General features: G+C 40.6%; 1 protein-coding gene across 1 annotated transcript; it reads left to right on the forward strand.

Moving 5' to 3' along the window:
• Window positions 1-195: 195 nt before the first annotated feature.
• Window positions 196-17,440, forward strand: morn5 (MORN repeat containing 5). The gene is made up of 4 exons (XM_072658200.1): window positions 196-285; window positions 1,973-2,084; window positions 2,925-3,056; window positions 17,271-17,440. Exons 1-4 carry the CDS (start codon window positions 196-198, stop codon window positions 17,396-17,398), a joined length of 462 nt encoding a protein of 153 aa, XP_072514301.1. The 3' UTR covers window positions 17,399-17,440.
• Window positions 17,441-18,900: the final 1,460 nt, after the last annotated feature.

Genomic DNA, 18,900 nt, shown 5'->3' on the forward strand with positions numbered 1-18,900 from the left:
TGATGTGTGACGTTACGGTATTGGTTTATTCATCTATTTCATCTGTTGCTTCTTCAAAAACAGTCCAATCTGTAGCTTTTCAGTGTCTCCACCTCTGCCAAAGGTCCCACCTCTTCCCTGTTATGACAACAGGCTCGCAGGTTTTTGAGTTTCTGCCTGTATGTCGGGATAAGGGTGAACAACACTGTGGTCAAAATGCCTGAGAGGAGCTTGCGTGACGGCACGACAGGCATCTGTAATAGCGGTGGACCTGTGGTCCAGAATGTTCCTTCTCTTGTTGCACAAGTGACATGTTGACTCTACTTGGGCATTTTCTTTGTTAACTTGGCACTCCTGAAGTCTCTTAGAATGATGAGATGTAATCCTTTCAGAGATTAGAGCACAGACACATGTTACATTGCTTAAAGCAGCATTATGTGAGAATTGGTATTGCTTGCTCCTGGACCCCCCCAGTGTAGCCGGAGCCGCCACTAAAGGACATGCTTTACACAGATGCTAAAAAGTGAAAGAAGTATGTGGACAGAGGTGGTACCTGGGTTACGCAGTTCTTATTAGAATGATCCTGCTTCACCAAAGTTACATAGTGTGGTTAGTAGTGTATGGAAACCCAAAGTAGCAAGGATACGGATGATATACTCCCTATTACGAGTCAAATGTTGCATAATGCTGCTTTAAAAGCTTCTCCTGTGAAGTTATTGTTTTTGCATGTGAGGTTTTGTTCAGACAGCAACGATATATGTGTGTCTATGTGTTTACATTAAAACCATAGTTTTTGGTGTCCTTACAAATCCCCCTATCTCTGAGACGGTAAACTTTGGTCCCCACCAGTTTGGTCCCACCTGGTTGCCCAGGGGGTTGGCTCCGTCGTCTAGCACTGCAGGATCTGTGAGGGTCCAGATGTTACAAGACCTGGGCTGGCACAAGACTTTCACTTACAAAGATTGGTTTCTATTTAATTGTTAATAAGTTTCTCCTCTAATACGCTTGCCTCTGGAATCTTCTGGTAAACATTTGTCATAAACACTGGTTTATTTGCCATGAAATACAATGCAAAGAAGTGGCTAAAGTTTTCAAATGTTGAAAAAAACAGAAAGCAACAAAGTGTGCAGTTAACTCCTGTGAACCATATGCTTATTTTAAAAATGTATTATTAATACCTATTATTTATTAACTACTAGTTATTTAGTCATTGTAACTGTACACTTTGTAATAACTGCTATCGGCCCACATACCAGGGCCTGATTGCATTAAACACCTTATGCATAAATTTCCCTTAAGACTGCTTTTAAACATTGGTGCAAGATTATTGATTTAAAGCTTAGTCTTCTCAGCCAAACTCAGCCGTTTGGACACCCAGGGGAAGCTCCTTCCACCACCTTGGCTTCAGAACAGACAAAAATCTAGATGGTGGTCTTCCATTCATCTTGAGGAATGGTGGGTCAAACTGATCTGTACTTGAAGCTCAAAGGGCTCTTGGTACAGATCAGGTTTATGGAACTATGGGCCCACATACCAGGGCCTGGTTGCATTAAACACCTTATGCGTATATTTCCCTTAAGACTGCCCTTAAACATCCTTTAAATTTGTTGTTGTGTGTTGCAGATAGGTGTTGCCTAAGGGAAAACATCATTAAATGTCCCCTCAAGTCTCTATTGCCCCTTGACCCCTGAACACAGAAACGCTTATTACACACTAAAGGGACTTCTGTACAAACTAGTGGGGCTATTCTTTGGGCCCGACGGCGGTTCATAGGTGTTTTTGAGGGGTTAAGTAGTCCCTTAAAAACCATAAAGTGTTGCACAAAGTTCCTTTATATTTAATTCCTGTAGAATTATTTAAGGGGACCTTTAAAGCTTAAAGGGTTAATAAAAACATATACCACACCTCAGAACATTTACATACTGTAAGATTCGGCATAAGTTAAAGTTACGCTGATGGAATATATACTCTAAATGCTTTTCATTGCTTCCAGGGCCAGTACACCTTCTCTGATGGTCTGCAGTACCAGGAGACAGACTGGGATTACTGTGATGGCTATGATCGCCGCTTCCACACGGAGAGATGCTGTGGACTAAAACCTGCAGGTGTAGTATTAGTGTCTCAATGAAGATGCAAATAGAGATCCATATTTAGTTCCATACTGAATAGATATATACATAGTACACCAGTCCAGCTCAGCCAGGTTTTCGATATTAGGGACAGGAGTGTTCGTTATCATTAGAGCTAAGTTTTGAAAAGTGGATATGTGGTAGATTTCTAGGAGCAGAGTTGTAGGTCATTGTAGGCCATAGTTACTTTTCCAAACACAGTGTGATTGATGCATTAATGCAAAGCACAGAAAAACTATTTGGGTACTAATAGCGCCCCCCTGGGAAGAGAATCTTCAGCCTGCTAAACGTGAGTACTAACTACATTTGATCACCTGTCTAATACTGAGTGGGTCCCCCTTGTGCCGCCACAACAGATCTGAATCATCATGACATGGACTCCACAAGACCTCTGAAGGAGTCCTGTGGTGTCTGGCACCAAGACATTAGCAGCAGATTCTTTAAGTCCTGTAAGATGTAAGGTGGGGGCCTCCATGAGCATAGCTGAGCCCTTGGGCTCCCATTACCCATTATTTAGGTAGGTACTGGCAAACTGCATACCACACAAACCCCTCAAGACCTACCTGGAGATGTCCCATTTAGCTTTCATAGTTGGGTTCTTGTCAGAATGGCTCAGATTCATATGCTTGCCCATTTTTCCTCTGCCTGCCTATTATGTAGATCCCAACCCTTGACAGATGCCACTGTAGATTAAGATAATTAACGTTCTTCACTTTTCCCTGGCAGTGGTGCTAATGTAATGGCTGATTGGTATATAATACATATGGGACAAATTATTGTTACATTCAGTGAAGTGGATATCCCATTCTGTTGTAGGACAGTCTCAGCTGACTAACGAGGACCCCCCACGCCTCATTCCTGATGGCTGCTATGACTGTGGAGACGGATTCTACAATCCTGACACCAGAGTCGTCACTGACTATGAGGGCAGCTTTCTTCGGAACGCTGGTAAGAGATCCGATGTTGTGTGATAGACGGTGACTGTGTGCTTCTGCACACACTGTCCAGTACACTACCAGAACCGTAATTCTGAGGCTTTCTCCAGAGATTCTTTCTTGGCCAGCCCTTTCCAGCAACTTCCACAAAGCTGCATTGCATTTCCTAAATCCATTCTCTAGAGTTGGATTATGTTCTGTGCAGCAGAACTTCAGAGGAAATGTTTTGTGCCATATCCAAGCAGCCACCTGGAAAACGTGGACAACAGAAAGAGCAGTAAAGTGGCATAAATAGATTAGCGTAAATGCATGTAGAATTAGAGATTGAAACAGACTGCGATGGTACGATAACTCATTGGTAGGTCCTTTCTCTCAGCCAGAAATGCTTCCCTACTGCAGTCATTTGAGTTATGTTTCCAAAAGGAAAATGCAAAACACATTTTTTACTCCCATACAATGCCCAGTGCAGGATCTTAGATTTGAAGTGAATTCGGTATGTCAGCCTTGCAGATAGGAATTCCGCTCGCTGTGCCAGGAGTTTGGGATCGGCACACCACCAGACAATGTCATGGATTAGGCAAGGTTGGGGATTAAATATGATACGTAGTCCCTGCCTGGGTTTTTACGTGAATGTGTGTGTGTGTATATACACAGTAAACACAAGGCATACTGTTACTATTACATATAGGTGCTTTCATACAGTGTATAATGCATATGGTACATGAATTATTATTATTATTTAGACACTACATATGCATACAATATATGTTATGCATAAGGGGCACATTATTCGTACATTAAATAAATAAAGTACATACAGGATACACTATTGTGTCATTCACTATATGCCCAAATGTTTGTGAAATATCAGTTAATTTAGGTTGCACCTATTGCGAACACAGATGTGCAAATGCACACACACACTCAGTTTGTGTAGTCCCTGTAGAGAAGTACTGCCAGTAAAATAGGAATCCCTGGAGCAGATAAATAAACATGAACCTATTGGCACAATGCTGCCTAATGCCATGTGTTGTCTAGAGGGCTATAAAGCCCCCCAACATTGAGCTGTGGAGCAGTGGAAGAACTGTGCTCTCTGGAATGATGGTTGGTGCTCCATCCAGTACTTTTGGAATGAGTTGGGGAGTTGGGCATGAGATGGGGTAGGGTGGTGATCATCCAGCTCCCTGACCTCACTAATGTTCTTGATGCTGAATGCAATCAAATCCTTACAACAATGCTGCAAAATCTAGTAGAAAGTCTTTCCTAGACGGGAGAGGACAGTTACTCCAACAAAAGCAGGATATTTTTTTCAAAATACAGGTGTCCCAATACTGTTGTCCATATAGTGTATATTGCATAATATATTAGGTCTCTACAATGAAAAATATGTATCTCCAAAATGGTGACTTTACAGGAGAGAGCAAAAATGTTCTTTGAATGGAAGTCAATGTCAAATTTATTCGAAGTGATTTAGAGCATTTCTATTGGTCCGTTCATCCAGCACTATGTACATAGTGAACAGAAGCAGCTACAAACAGACAGAAATGGAGATGGAGATGGTTAAATTGGACAGCAGCAATATGCATCCACAATACATATGTTGTGATTGGTAGGTACATACATACATTTACATATTTACATTTACATATTTAAAAATGATTTAAATGGCATATATATCACATATATTTCAGTATGTGTCAAACATATGTTGGAGATAAGAGAATACCATAAATAAATAAATAAATAAATAAATAAATGTGTGTTATATATGGGAAATCTACATAATGCTATATATCTTCATACTGACATTGACATTACTCAGTATTGACTATTGGTGAAATAACCACTGGAAATTAGGTCTAATTTTCTAATACATATTGGATGTATTATTAGTATTAATACACATATATATATATTTCTATATATATTAGAAATATATATACATAAGACATAAAATATTGTTACATATTGGTTGTTACTGTAGTTACATATAATATTATATACATTATGCATAATATACATAAAACATATGTAATCGATATGGATTTGGATGTTACTATATGTAGGTATATGTAGGTATGTACTATATATATATATATATTACAAATGCCTTGTTGCATATAGGTTCTTACAGTATATACAAAACTGTACAAACTGTACAAAAGCCAGTGTGTGTGTGCACCGGTGTTTGCATGAATGAGTATGTCAGCAAATGTATTTGTGTGGCCCCTTAAACTTTCTGGAAAGCATGTGTACATATGCAAGCAACATATGCTCCTAATAAAGCATATCTTTTATAATTCTGCATAAGGTAGAATTACACTGGCCTACCTCGCCTTATATAGACCACATCAATAAAAGAAAACATGATACTCATCATTTTTGCCTTTGATCTGTCCAGGTATATGTGTGTGTGTGTGTGTGTGTGAGTGTGTGTTGGATGGGTCTCTCTCTCTCTTTCCATTTGTAATGACTTGGCAGCTAGCTGTGTTTTCCAGTGATGTGAGGCGCATAGTTTGGTAAGCTCTGTCTGGTGTAACTACATGCAACACGAGACACATTACCAGCCTCCTATCGTCACACACTGACTCACGGCATTTAGATCTAATTCGTATCTGCATGGTTACCATAACACAGAGAGACACGCGCATCCTGAGCAGATGTGCGTTGAACTTGTACAGGGAATTACCGAGTTGGACTCACTCTGCTGGCTTTGACCATATTGGACATAACTGTTCTGTTGCTGATAGCTGAAACAGCAGAGAGATCTGTGGGAATGTCTGTGGTAATAGATTGCCTAATAGATGCTTATTCAGTTTATATATAAGTGCTATATGCTACAATATATCACCATGTGGACAAAAGTATTGGGACACCTGCTCATTCATTGTTTCTTCCAAAATCAAGGGTATTTAATAAAGAGTTTCTCTTGCTTGTGTTGGAGTAACTGTCTCTACTGTCCAGGGAAGAAGGATTTATGTTAGATTTTGGAGGAGCATTGCTGTGAGGATTTAATTGCATTCAGTGACAAGAGCATAATGAAGTCAGGATGTTGGATTATCACCACCCCACCTCATCATCCCCAACTTCCCAACTTATCCCAAAAGCACCAACCATCACTCCAGAGAACACTGTTCTTCCACTGCTCCACAGCTCAATGCTGAGGGGCTTCATACCTCTCTAGCCCACACCTGGCATTAGGCAGCATGGTGCCAATAGGTTCATGTTTATCTGTTACAGAGAGTCCTGTTCTAGTGGCACTACTTCTCTACAGGCAAGACAAGCTGTGTGTGTGTGTGTTCATTTGCATATCTGCAGTGTTACTACATTACCAGCAATGTGGTGGCCGAACAGCCTCCATCAATGCATGGCTCTTTCTTTGCTGTGTGTGAGGACCTACACACATCTTCGTACATTTTTGTACAGCGTCCATCTGCCTGTCTGTGGATTTGGAAGCGCTGCCTAATAGCCTTTCACTTCTCAGACAACATGGCGTATGAAGTTCACTCGCCGCTGTCAAAGTCAACAGATACACGCAGCTACAGAAGCTGAACTGGCAGCGGGGTTTGGATGAGCAGGATGATCAGAAGTGGGAAAGGAGAAACAAAAATGCTGCTATTTCTCATTTCAAATTTGCACAATTTTCCCCTTATCCCAAATGTACACACGGCCTCCAGGCACGCTCCTTTTTATTTCACTGTGTGTAACTGGAATTCAAAGTGATGGTTCAGGCCCAAATCAAATTTGCACAATTTTCCCCTCATCCCCAAAGTAGTCGATCAACCAAGGCATGTTTAGTTTTGCACTGGAGCTACGAGGCTAATATAGCTCCATTGTAAGAGAAGAGTTTAACCCACCAATTATTAGTATCATGTAAACGGCATGCTTAAATCCACACACGCGACAACGCCTCAACGAGATGTGCAAATTGCAAGCAGACATGGATGATGGACAGTTTAGCAGGTTATCTACTAATAACATTTTTTGCAGCTTACACACAACTGTGTAATTAAGGTCCCAGCTGTATTTTATCTATGCCTTTGTTGTGTGGTACCTGTTTCTGACAGGTACACACTTTAAAAAGGGTATATGCAGTAGACAAATGTCATTGTTGAATGTTTAAATGGTTTCTTACTGGGTTAAAAGGATCTTCAGGATGGTGGAAAACCTTTTGTAGCTGATTCTTGTACTATATAGCAACATACGAAGTTCCACTATAATTACGAGCCAAAGAAACCCCCTTTTTAGTGCTGTATAGTACCAGTGTTTGTCAAGAGTGTGCAAGAAATGCAGCAGTGTGTTATTAGTTTTTATGTAAAAAAAAAAAACTATTCATACTTATCCATGTGACTTGTGTTGGAATAAAGACTCATTATTCATTATTTATTCATTAATGCATGGTAAATTATTAAAAAGAATAATGTCAGAGTTTGACTTAGTATTTTTTAAAACAAATAATAATAAAATAATAATATAATCATAATAATTACTATTATTATTAATACAAGATTTGATTAATGATCCCCAAAAAATTATAATAGGAATAATAATTGAAGTAATTTATAATTGGAATACATTTCTGATAACTTTGACTTGATATTTTAGAAATATATAAAAAATATATATAATAATTATTTTGAGATAATTATTATTTTTTCTAGAGATTTCTTATTTTATTTTAACGAGTTAGTCTGAAATAATTTCATATTTTGCTGGGTTTTGACATTATTTAGAAATATTTTTTTGACTTTATTCTGTTTTTAATTTTATTCTAATTGTATAATTCAAAATAATAAGACCATTATTATGTTATTATTTATTGATATATATTATATATTATATTTTATACCTATTTAAGAAACTGTAATTATTCCAGGATAATAAATCATTAATCCAACATACATTAAGTTGGTACAATGGTAATTGATACAGATTAGGATTTTGTCTTATTGAAGTTGAGACACCAACCGTGTCTTAACTGACTGACTGCATGTGAGGTGAGGGGGTCAGTTGGGATTTTTTTTTTTATTATTCTTTGAGTGGCATATTTGCAGTGCTGGTTTTGCGCCTGGCTCTCCACTGGGCCTTGGCCTATGCGTCAGAAGGCGTGATGCGGCGACACGTTATTTTTATCTCTAAGAGGTGAAGGTCCATTTGTCAGAATGGGTGTGAAGATGAAAATTATTGCCAGTGGCTTCCCTCCAGGATGAGGGACAGTAGAGAAAGGGGGTGCAGACCACGACCCTCTGGAGGAGGGGAGGAAAGAGGGGCAAGCGTGGCGTGGCTGAGGGAACGAGGAGCAGGGGGGATCCAGAGGGAAGGGGAGCGGGGGGAGAGGGGAGAGGCAAGGATGACAAGAGGCATCAGCCTAGGGAACAGAAGTTTGGGCCGGGCAGGAAGGCCCGAGGAAATGCCCCGGCTGAGGGCCAGACGCTGTAGCAGGACGGAGGAAGCTGTGAGGAATCTCTGCACACAGAGGCCCATGCCAGAGGGGTCAGATGCACATGAACCGTCCTGGGAGGAGAATAGTGCAGGGGTTGGGTAACTCACATACCTGGACTTCAGGCTTTTAGGCCAACTAGCTTCATCTTTACATGGCTGTTTCCAACCTTTGGATTTCCTTTGGGCTCTTTTTGCTGTTGTGCCTTGAAGACCAGTGTTGATACATCATTGGGCTCTGTTCAGATTTGCCAGTCCCTTGACAAGTTAAATGATGTGCATCATAAAGCATTCTATGCTGATCCTGGAACAACCAACATGTCCAGACTGCAGGGAGATCAGAAAACAAACCCCAGGCCTTTTTCTAATTTCAGATGTGTGGATCTTTTTGGAATTCTGCACTGATCCATTTGCTTCCTGACAGCCAGGAACAGCACAATGTTTAATATTCCACCCCATTAACTCTGATACAGACTGCCTGCAGTAACAACACTCCATTACCTCAATGTGAAGGAGGAGCCTAAATGGCTGCAGACCAAATAGGTGGTACTATGCAAATATGAAATTACAAACAGGCCAAATATAAAAACTCAGACTCAGCAATCTAATGCACTACCACTATGGCCTAGGGTTTGCAAGTTCAAATCCTGAGCCGTGTCGCTCCCTCCTCTCCCCATGCAGTGGTGTTGGCCGGCACAGGTGTCTGTTATAAAGCTGGTTCATTGGAGCTGAGGGCTCAGCGCTCAGCCGTGCCGCTTTGCCATCAGCAGCCGGAGTCCAAGAGAGCACAAATGGGCTCAGCGCTTTCCTTTACCGCATTGGCGGTAGTTCGAAAAGGGGGCTGACGTATCATAGGGGACATGTGTAATGTCCTTACCCTCTTAATGTTGGCACCATTGCAAGTCATCAGATGGGTTAATTGACAGAGAAAAAAAGGGCCGGTGGGGGGTGGTATGGACCTTTAAAAGTTGATTACTGCAATGGCATAGCTCCTGTTTGAGGATGATCTTACAATAGCACACCAATTCCATGTCCATATTTTAGAGGTTTCCGTTTGATTATCAAACTGTATGAGGGATCCACCAAAATAATAACCCATTGTTTTTTTTCACCCACAATGACACATTCCAAGGACTTTGCTATCTATCCGAAATGAAAGGTGTTTTCCTGCACGCCATTAGAGGAAAGCCGGACGATTGCTCTGGTTCCTCCCTAAGTTAAAAGGCTTTGTAATGTGAGGAGGCCTGCTGCCAAGATCCCGTCATTACACTGAGCGGGTGTAATAAGCCCGGCCTGGCCCAGTGCTCGGATTAGAGGGTTTAGGGGCTTCACAGAGCGCCACGCATGGCGGCAAACCGCACCAAGCTGAGGCTCAGAACGACATGCTTTCCTCTCAAGAGCAGATTGCCTGTAGGCAGAAAGGCTCAGGTTCGTCCATTCTGACACAGCAGGTCATGCTCACCAAGCAGCTCACCGTGCTGGTGTTGGATCACCAAACTGATTGTCGTCATTAGGACTCGAAAGGCCTAAACGGATCCTAGATTATCGCTCTTTCTCTGAGAAGCTTCATGAACACTTCATGAGACTTTCGATGTGTGGAGGATACCTCACTTTGCTTTTTCTTGTCTTACTTTCTTATAACTTTTTTATTCCTGCAAGGATTGTTACTAATACCTCCTTGCTTTTCTTTGCTTGAAGCACACGTAAAGGTGCTGATGATGGCATTATTCCCAAGGTAGCACTGTTGCTAATACCATTACAATTTACAAACACATACTTAAAGAGACCCTAGAATGTTAAACTTGAGATTCCTTGTCATAATTAAATAATTGAAGATCAGTACATGAAAGTGACAAACCTTGAACATCCGAAAAACTGCTGTTCCTCCTTTAAATTAAAATCCTGCAGAACCAAAACAGAGCTGGAAAACAGGCAAATCCAAAAACCCCAAAACTGTTACATCACAGTTTTGACTCGTTATATTTACACCCCAAAATTGACATAAAGAGAAAGCTGAAGAACCTGTAAAACATGATAGAGACTCCAGAAGAATATGGTGTTGTTAATACTGGAGAGCAGCTCATCACCTCCAGACTCCAGGCTAGTTATGGGAATATGGGTTTCTACAAGAATCAGACCTAGCTTTTCCTGTGCCAGTGTTTGCAGAAGGGGAGCTAAACTTGGCAAGCGATAGAGCAAAAAGTAGGGAAGCAAACAGAGAACCATGCTAGGCTGAAAGCTAATGCTGGCTGATGCTAGATTCTACCATCTCTTCTCTCCACCGTCAGCTCCCTCGAAAACAAACTGGACTCCCTCAGCCAAACCAAACTGGAGATAAACTCACATTAGAAGGGAAAGCACTGGCTTGTTTTTTTTGCTGGTAAGACTCGAGAAAGCCAAAACTCAGGGAAGCGAATCAGAGCAAGGCTAAAAGCTAAACGGCTACAATATCTTCAGCTTCTCATGTGCTGAAAAGACATAAAAGACACAGAGATACACATATTAATATAATTAATATAAAATGTGGTATTTTTTGTTACGGTGTCAAAACTATGCTATAATATGAGGGTGCTGCAAGCTTGCATCTATGCTGGAAACCAGCCAGTATAAGCAAAGCTTAGCATTTTTTTTCTTTGAGGTAAAACTACAGGGTGGTAAATAGGCTTGGTAAATGAGCATCAACCACGTCAACCAATGTCACATATTTATTGGTACGTCAACCAATGTCACATATTTACTATTTCTGCATCCAAGAGTGACGTAAAACACTCAATAAATGCATTCTTTGGCAGAAATAAGGTGGCTTAAATGTTTTGACTGGGAGTAAAGAATGGTGGCAGTGTGGGCTGTTGTGTATTGTAGTGTGAAGGTATTATCAGTATATTAGCGTAATATTTCCAAGCTCTTTATATTAATTAGTGGTTTAATTAATTTAATTTAATGGAATGAATCATAAACTGTTATGAATTCTCCTTGGCAACGAAAAACCACAGCCAGGGCCTAAACTTCTGCCGCTGTGCTGTTTGTGCACGTTTCCTGCTTCTGGAGTAATTGTTTCTCTCAAACGCTCAAAAGGCTCTCATTGAAGACAGCCCAGTGCTAGTGAAAACAGGACCTGCCTGCACCCGCCCCCCCTCCGGGCCAGGTCACAGCCCAAAGAGACATTATCACTGATGTAACCACCAGCCATCCGCAAACAGGCTGCCTTGTAAAACCCCCTCATAAATGCTTTACAGCGACGTGTCGGATGCAGCACAATGCAGTGACGCCCAATGTCCAGCGCTCCAAGCCTCCTCGTGCTTGAATCAGTGGCCACTGCGATCTCAAGGCCATTAACGCCAGCGCGCTCTGTTTGGAAGGAAGCACTTTTCCTTTTGGGTATATTTTAGGGATTAAGATAAACACCTTTTAACAAGGTGCCATTAGAGCTTCCCCTCCGGCCGGCGGGCCGAGTGAGTGATGAATTATTAGACAACATGAATGAGGGATCAGCATTAAGCAGTGGAAGGAAAACCAGCGTAAGACACTCAGGCCACAGACTGTGGACTCAAATGTGGCCTGAAATCCAGAGCCAGTTCAGAGGCCCCAGCCTGCTTGGTTGTCTTCATACAGTTTCTCCTGTCCAGAACTGTAGGACCAGTTGTAAAAATCAATGGAACTTTTTTTTGTATGTCTTTCAAATACCAAAGTGTTACAGCATTCCTTTCACTTCCCCTCCCTCTTCTCTCTTTTTCTTTCTTTTTACTCCTTTATTGATATCCCCCCCTTTCCTACTCTTTTCTCTTTTAACCTTACCGTTCCTGTCATCACCGTTCCTTATATTCCTTTTTTTGTGTCCTTCCTCTTTCCTCTGCTTTCCTTTCCTTTCTTCCCTTTTGTTCCTTTTATCTTTCCTTTCCTTTTATCCTTCTTCATTTGTTGTTGTCTACTCTTCCTTCACCTTTCCTCTTCTGTCCTTTTCTCCTCTTTCCTTTCCTTTGAACGCTTTTCCTTCGTTTTCCTTTTCTCTTCTTTTATCTTATTCATTCATCTTTTCCTACTCTTTACTAATTGTTTCATTTCTTTTCTCTTCCCTCATTTCTTCCTTTGTCCTTTTCTCCTCTTTGCTTTCCTTCTTTGTTTTTCCATTCCTTTTCTTTTATCCCTCTTAATTTGTTGTTGTCTACTCTTCCTTCACCTTTCCTCTTCTGTCCTTTTCTCCTCTTTCCTTTCCTTTGAACGCTTTGATTCCTTTGTAGTCCTTTCCTCTTTCTTTCTTCTCTCCTTTCTTCCTTTGTCCTTTTCTCCTCTTTCCTTCTTTTTCTTTTTTCCTTCTTCTTTCCCCTTCTTCCTTTTCTTGTCTTTCCTGTCCTTTCCTTTTTTCCTTTTCTTTGAACGCTTTTCCTTTGTTTTCCTTTCCTCTTCTTTTGTCTTATTCATTCATCTTTTCCAACTCTTTACTGATTGTTCCCTTTCTTTTCTCTTCTCTCATTTCTTCCTTTGTCCTTTTCTCCTCTTTCTCTTTTTGTTTTTCCTTTCCTTTTCTTTTTTCCTTCTTCGTTTGTTGTTGCCTCCTTTTTTCCTTTTCTTTGAACGTGTTTCCTTTGTTTTCCTTTCCTTCTTTTATCCTATTCATTTATATTTCTCTACTCTTTCCTTACTTCTCCCATCCTTTTCTCTTCTGTCCTTTTCTCCTCTTTCCTCCTCTCTCCTTTCATCCTTTGTCCTTTCCTTCTCTTTCCTTTCCTTCAATTGTTGCCCCTTTATTTTTCTTTCCTCTCCTTTGTTCCTTTTCGTTTACTGTTTCCTCATCTTTCTCACTTTTTCCCTTCCTTTCCTCTTCTGTCGTTTCCTCCTGTTTCCTTTTTTAGTTCCCTTATTTCTTTGTTTATTTTCCTTTCTTCTCCTTTTTTTCTTTCTGCATTTGTCACTCACCCCCCCCTCTTCTGCTCTTTCCTTTTTCTTTCCTTTTCTTCCCTTCAGTTGTTTTCTTTTATTTTCCTCTCTTTTTTCCTGCTTCATGTACCATCTCCTCCTCTTTCCTCTTCTTTCCTTTCCTTCGATTATTTCCTCTTGCTTTTCCTTATCTTCATTTATCATTTCCTCCTCTTTCCTTCCCTCTACTTTCCTTAGATTTCTGTCCCTACAAAGCTCTGTAGTTTTACTTCTTAACATTTGCAGCTTCATCACCCTTTCCCTGCAGATCCACTGTCCTACTGCCCCCTTTCTGATACCTTGTTGTACGGCCATTACTACATTCTTTTACTTTTACTCCGGCGTTCTTCCATGCTCTCTGATGGCTCCGCACCCCTCAGCTGTAAGTGTACTCGAAGAACCCTGCAGCCTCTTTCCCATAAGGGTTAACTGAAGTGTGCAGAAGACAGACATCTTTTCGTAGGGCCTTTATGAAACAGCGCTGTGAGCCGTCTGATCAGAAATGAGAGAAGTTATTTTCTGCATTTCAGCATTGTTGTTTTGTTGTGTTTTTTCATACAGTAGAAGGGATATGTAATGTCTGTGCAGTAAATGTGTTGCATGTATAATGCTGCATTCTCTCTCTCTCTCTCTTTCTCTATTTCTCTCTCAAGTGTAGAAAGATCGCGTTCGTTCCTTCATCGCATTCAGGGGGAAAAAAGCACACCATTGATATTGAAATTGCATGTCAGAAAGTGACTATTTAGAGGCCATTTTCAGTCCATGTTAAACGCAGCCAATAAAAAACCAATCCAGGGTGCTTGAGGCTGCCTCTGCTGCTGCCACCTGTGTGTGTGGGGGGGTGGGGTGGGGTGTGATTGTATTAGCGATCAGGAGGCTCAAGAGGCCAATTTGGGCACAAATATGAAAATGTGCGAAATTTGCTGCCATTACCAAAGCATAATTGCAGCTCGAGTGTGCCTGTCCATTCACAAGCCAGTGGCCGAGCACACAGAGGCATTTAATTGCCTTAAATAAATAAATATGTGAGATGTGTTTGCATGCTGGACAACGACGCAGAGTTACATTTACTGGAGCTATGTGAGTTTGTCCTGTGATTGGACTGCTTGTGTGTGCTGCTGTGTTGCTTCAGACTTTCCTGCCTGAGAACTGAGACAAGCAGGATGCAGCTAAAATCCAGGATTAGCATTAGTCTTATTATGCGAAATAAGAAACAGCAAAGAAGCCCCATGTATGTGTCAGAGATGGACACACAAGGCATGCGTGAGAGGCAGGTAGAAGTGGCTCGTTTTGGTGGGGGGCATCTCGCAATTACCCACAATCAGAGCGAGAGGGGCTTAAGAACACGCTCGCGACAATGAGGGGGGGGGGGGGGGGAGTGAAGTACATGCAGCTGCAGCGCTACGGCCACTGCTGCCCATAATTAGAGCCTCCTTAGAGAGAGAGAGTGAGAGAGAGAGAGAGAGAGAGAGAGAGTGTGTAACAGAGAAGAAGGAATAAGCAAGAAGGAAAACAAGATAGAGAACAAACTCAGCAAGAAAAGAGAGAAAGAGAGAGAGAGAGAGAGAGAGAGGAAAAGAAAAAATAAGTAAAGAGAAAGGGCAGAGTGAGAAGATGGGGAGCGATAGCAAGCAGAGTGAGAGAGTAAGACTAGGAGAAAGAGAGAGGGAGAGAGAGAGAGAGAGAGAGAGAGAGAGTGAGCAAGAGTGCCACCAGGCTCAAGAAGCATGAAGAAGAAAAGAAAAAAAAAATGGGCGAGCGAGTGATTGGGTCTTCAAGTGGGGGACAAATTTTCTGAATCGGTGTCTTAATCCTTCACGTAAAAAATGTAAATTGCCTTTAACTGCATATGAATAATGTGAGTGAGCGGGAGTGCAGATTAAACTCCACTGACTGCGGCCTGAAGAGCAGTTTAAGCACTTAGCATTAACATACACATTAAGACACACAGTCGTGCAGTAAGACTTGGTACTGCATCAGGAATTGGTGTTACATTAAGACACACAATACTGTATTAGCCCACACGGTACATTATTAGGACATATGGTACTGTATTAGGACACACAATACTGTAGTTATAAACATGGTACTGTATTAAGACACATGGCACTGTATTAGGACACACAGTACTGAATTAGGACACATGGTACTGCATTAAGACACATAGTACTCTATTAAGACACACAGTACTCTATTAGGACACACAGTACTCTATTAAGACACACAGTACTCTATTAGGACACACAGTACTCTATTAAGACACACAGTACTCTATTAAGACACACAGTACTCTATTAGGACACACAGTACTCTATTAAGACACACAGTACTCTATTAGGACACACAGTACTCTATTAAGACAGTACTATATTAGGGCACAGTACTGCATTATGACACATGGCACTGCATTAAGACAAATAGTACTCTATTAGGACACACAGTACTGTATTAAGACACACAGTACTGTATTAAGACACACAGTACTCTATTAGGACACACAGTACTGTATTAAGGCACACAGTACTGTATTAGGGCACACAGTACTGTATTAAGACACATGGCACTGTATTAAGGGACATGGTACTGTATTAAGACACATGGTACTGTATTAAGACACATGGCACTGTATTAGGACAAACAGTCCTGTATTAAGACACACAGTATTGTATTAGGATACCCAGTACTGCATTAAGACACAGTACTATATTAAGACAGTATTGTATTAGGATACACAGTACTGTTATAAGGACACAGTACTATATTAGGGCACAGTACTGCATTATGACACATGGCACTGCATTAAGACAAATAGTACTCTGTTAAGACACACAATACTGTATTAGGACAAATAGTACTGTTTTAAGACACGTGGCACTGTATTAAGGGACATGGCACTGTATTAGGGCACACAGTACTGTATTAAGACAGTATTGTATTAGGACACAGTACTGTTATAAGGACACAGTACTATATTAAGACAGTATTGTATTAGGACACAGTACTGTTATAAGGACACAGTACTATATTAAGACAGTATTGTATTAGGACACAGTACTGTTATAAGGACACAATACTATATTAAGTTAGGAATTGTATTAGGACACAGTACTGTTATAAGGACACATTACTATATTAAGTTAGGAATTGTATTAGGACACAGTACTGTTATAAGGACACAGTACTATATTAAGACAGTATTGTATTAGGACACAGTACTGTTATAAGGACACAGTACTATATTAAGTTAGGAATTGTATTAGGACACAGTACTGTTATAAGGACACAGTACTATATTAAGACAGTATTGTATTAGTACACAGTACTGTTATAAGGACACAGTACTATATTAAGACAGTATTGTATTAGGACACAGTACTGTTATAAGGACACAGTACTATATTAAGACAGTATTGTATTAGTACACAGTACTGTTATAAGGACAACAGTACTATATTAAGTTAGAAATTGTATTAGGACACACATCACTATATTAAGACAAACAGAACTGTTTTAAACAATGTTGTATTAAGACACATTGCTGAATTAGGACACACTGTACTGTTAGAACCACACAGTACTGCATTACGACACACAGTACTGCATTAAGAGACTGTAATACATTTAGACACAGCATCTTATTAGGACACACAACACTACTTTAAGTCAGAGGGTCCTGTATTAAGACACATGCTACTGCATTAAGACGCACTGTATTAGGACACATGGCACTGTATTAGGACAAAGTACTGTGCTAGACAGGTCAAACTGCAGTTTCAGAGCAACTGAGCCCAGACCTTAACATCATTCACTGTGTTTGGGGTGACTGGGATTACCGTCCTACTGGATCTGATAGGTGGCTGTTTTGTGTTTGCAGATGATGAGGAGCATGAGTGGATAGTACAGAGCTGCCGGAAAAGCTGGGACGAGTTTGTGGGCTGTTCCCCCGGTAACAACAGCCTAGAGAAAGGAGTTTCTTCACACCAAGGCCTGTTCTCAATCTAATCTGATTTAGTACTGCCTGCACATATCGGGTAATAATTAATAATTGAAATTGCATTCATACATTACTCTGAATAAAGCTCTGCATTTACTGCATTTACTTACTTACCAACACAGATTTGTGGCATAGCTGAGGATTTCCGGTGTGTGTATGCATGTAAATGCAGATCACAGTGATACCTGAATAATGCATGTAATTACAATGCAATTGGCAATTTTTTTATTAAATTAAAATAATTACATGCAAGAGGTTAGTTCACATATTTAAATAAGATGTAACATGACATAACAATATTGTGCTGCAGTTATAGTCTGTATACATTATAATACAAATTATAATATAAATTATAAGAATTGCAATTAACCGTCCACCAAGCAGTGTTGTTTATTATCAGTAGATAACGGTCTCCAAATAACAAATCAGAGCATTAGTACAGAATTGAGTGCAGTCATATATGTGTATCTATTTACTCTGAACACGGCTCAGCCAATCAGATTTTTAGATGATATAATAGAGGGTTCTTTAAAGTGTATACACAAAAGTCCAGGCCTGAATTTAGTTCCCAATCCAGCCCTGTTGTGTATGTGCATGTGTGTGTGTGTGTAGTCTGTGTGTCAGCGTGTCCTTTGTAACTGGACCCTGGACGGAGATCAGTCCGGTGATGCAGACTGACACACACTTCCTGTGTGTGATGGTGCTGGAATCAGTGATTGAGTCATTACTGCACACACTGACCCGTGAAGGGCCTGGCAGCTCCGCCATCGGCCTGTGATTGCTTCCTGCTATACGCCGTATACACACACACACACACACACACACACACACACACACACATATTACACAGACACACCAACCCACAAAACCTAAATATACCGAAAACCTAAATAAAGCAGGAAGATATACTGCCTAACATCAGCGCTTTCTCCTATTAGGGCTTCAGTTATACACTCACACATTAATGGACGGGATAATAAACACACACAGAGTCGCTGCATCTGAGCTCTCGCCACAGAAATCAACCTGGTTTCCATTAAGTTCAGGTTAAATTAGTGCGTAAAGGCCTGATGAGATGTGGCTCCTTGGTTCCTCTCTGAAGGAGATTTGTCTTCCTTTAGTCCCCCCCCACCTCCCCCCTCCCCCAAGAAGACGTCTTATCGAGAAATGCGTATATATATCGCCGCTGTCACACCAAAAAGCTGAATCTTCAAAATATGCAACTTTACAGGGGGAGGAAAAAACCTTCTTAACTTTCAATGGATGTCAATGGAAAAAGATTTTACTCCAAGTCATTTTGGAGCATTTCTATTGGTCCATTCATCATGAATTTGCCACAATATAAAGACAAACTGCCAGATTCACATTACATCAAAAAGTGAAAAACAATAAAAAGATACAAGGTTTTTGCAGTGACGACGATGATTTATTGCTTTTATTACAAAACAAAAATCACGATCCACTCAAATAAACAGGCTTTTGCTTCATGTTGTTCATTTATGTATTTATT

This window comes from Salminus brasiliensis, chromosome 16, assembly GCF_030463535.1.
Source record: "Salminus brasiliensis chromosome 16, fSalBra1.hap2, whole genome shotgun sequence".
Lineage (NCBI taxonomy): Eukaryota > Metazoa > Chordata > Actinopteri > Characiformes > Bryconidae > Salminus > Salminus brasiliensis.

What these genes read in the sequence shown, in the direction of transcription:
- morn5 (XM_072658200.1), top strand. Translation starts at nt 196, where the DNA reads ATGCCTGAGAGGAGCTTGCGTGACGGCACGACAGGCATCTGTAATAGC. An exon ending in TTCCTTCTCTTGTTGCACAA is followed by an intron (nt 286 to 1,972) that starts GTGACATGTTGA and finishes CATTGCTTCCAG; the next exon opens with GGCCAGTACACCTTCTCTGA. An exon ending in CAGCTTTCTTCGGAACGCTG is followed by an intron (nt 3,057 to 17,270) that starts GTAAGAGATCCG and finishes TTGTGTTTGCAG; the next exon opens with ATGATGAGGAGCATGAGTGG.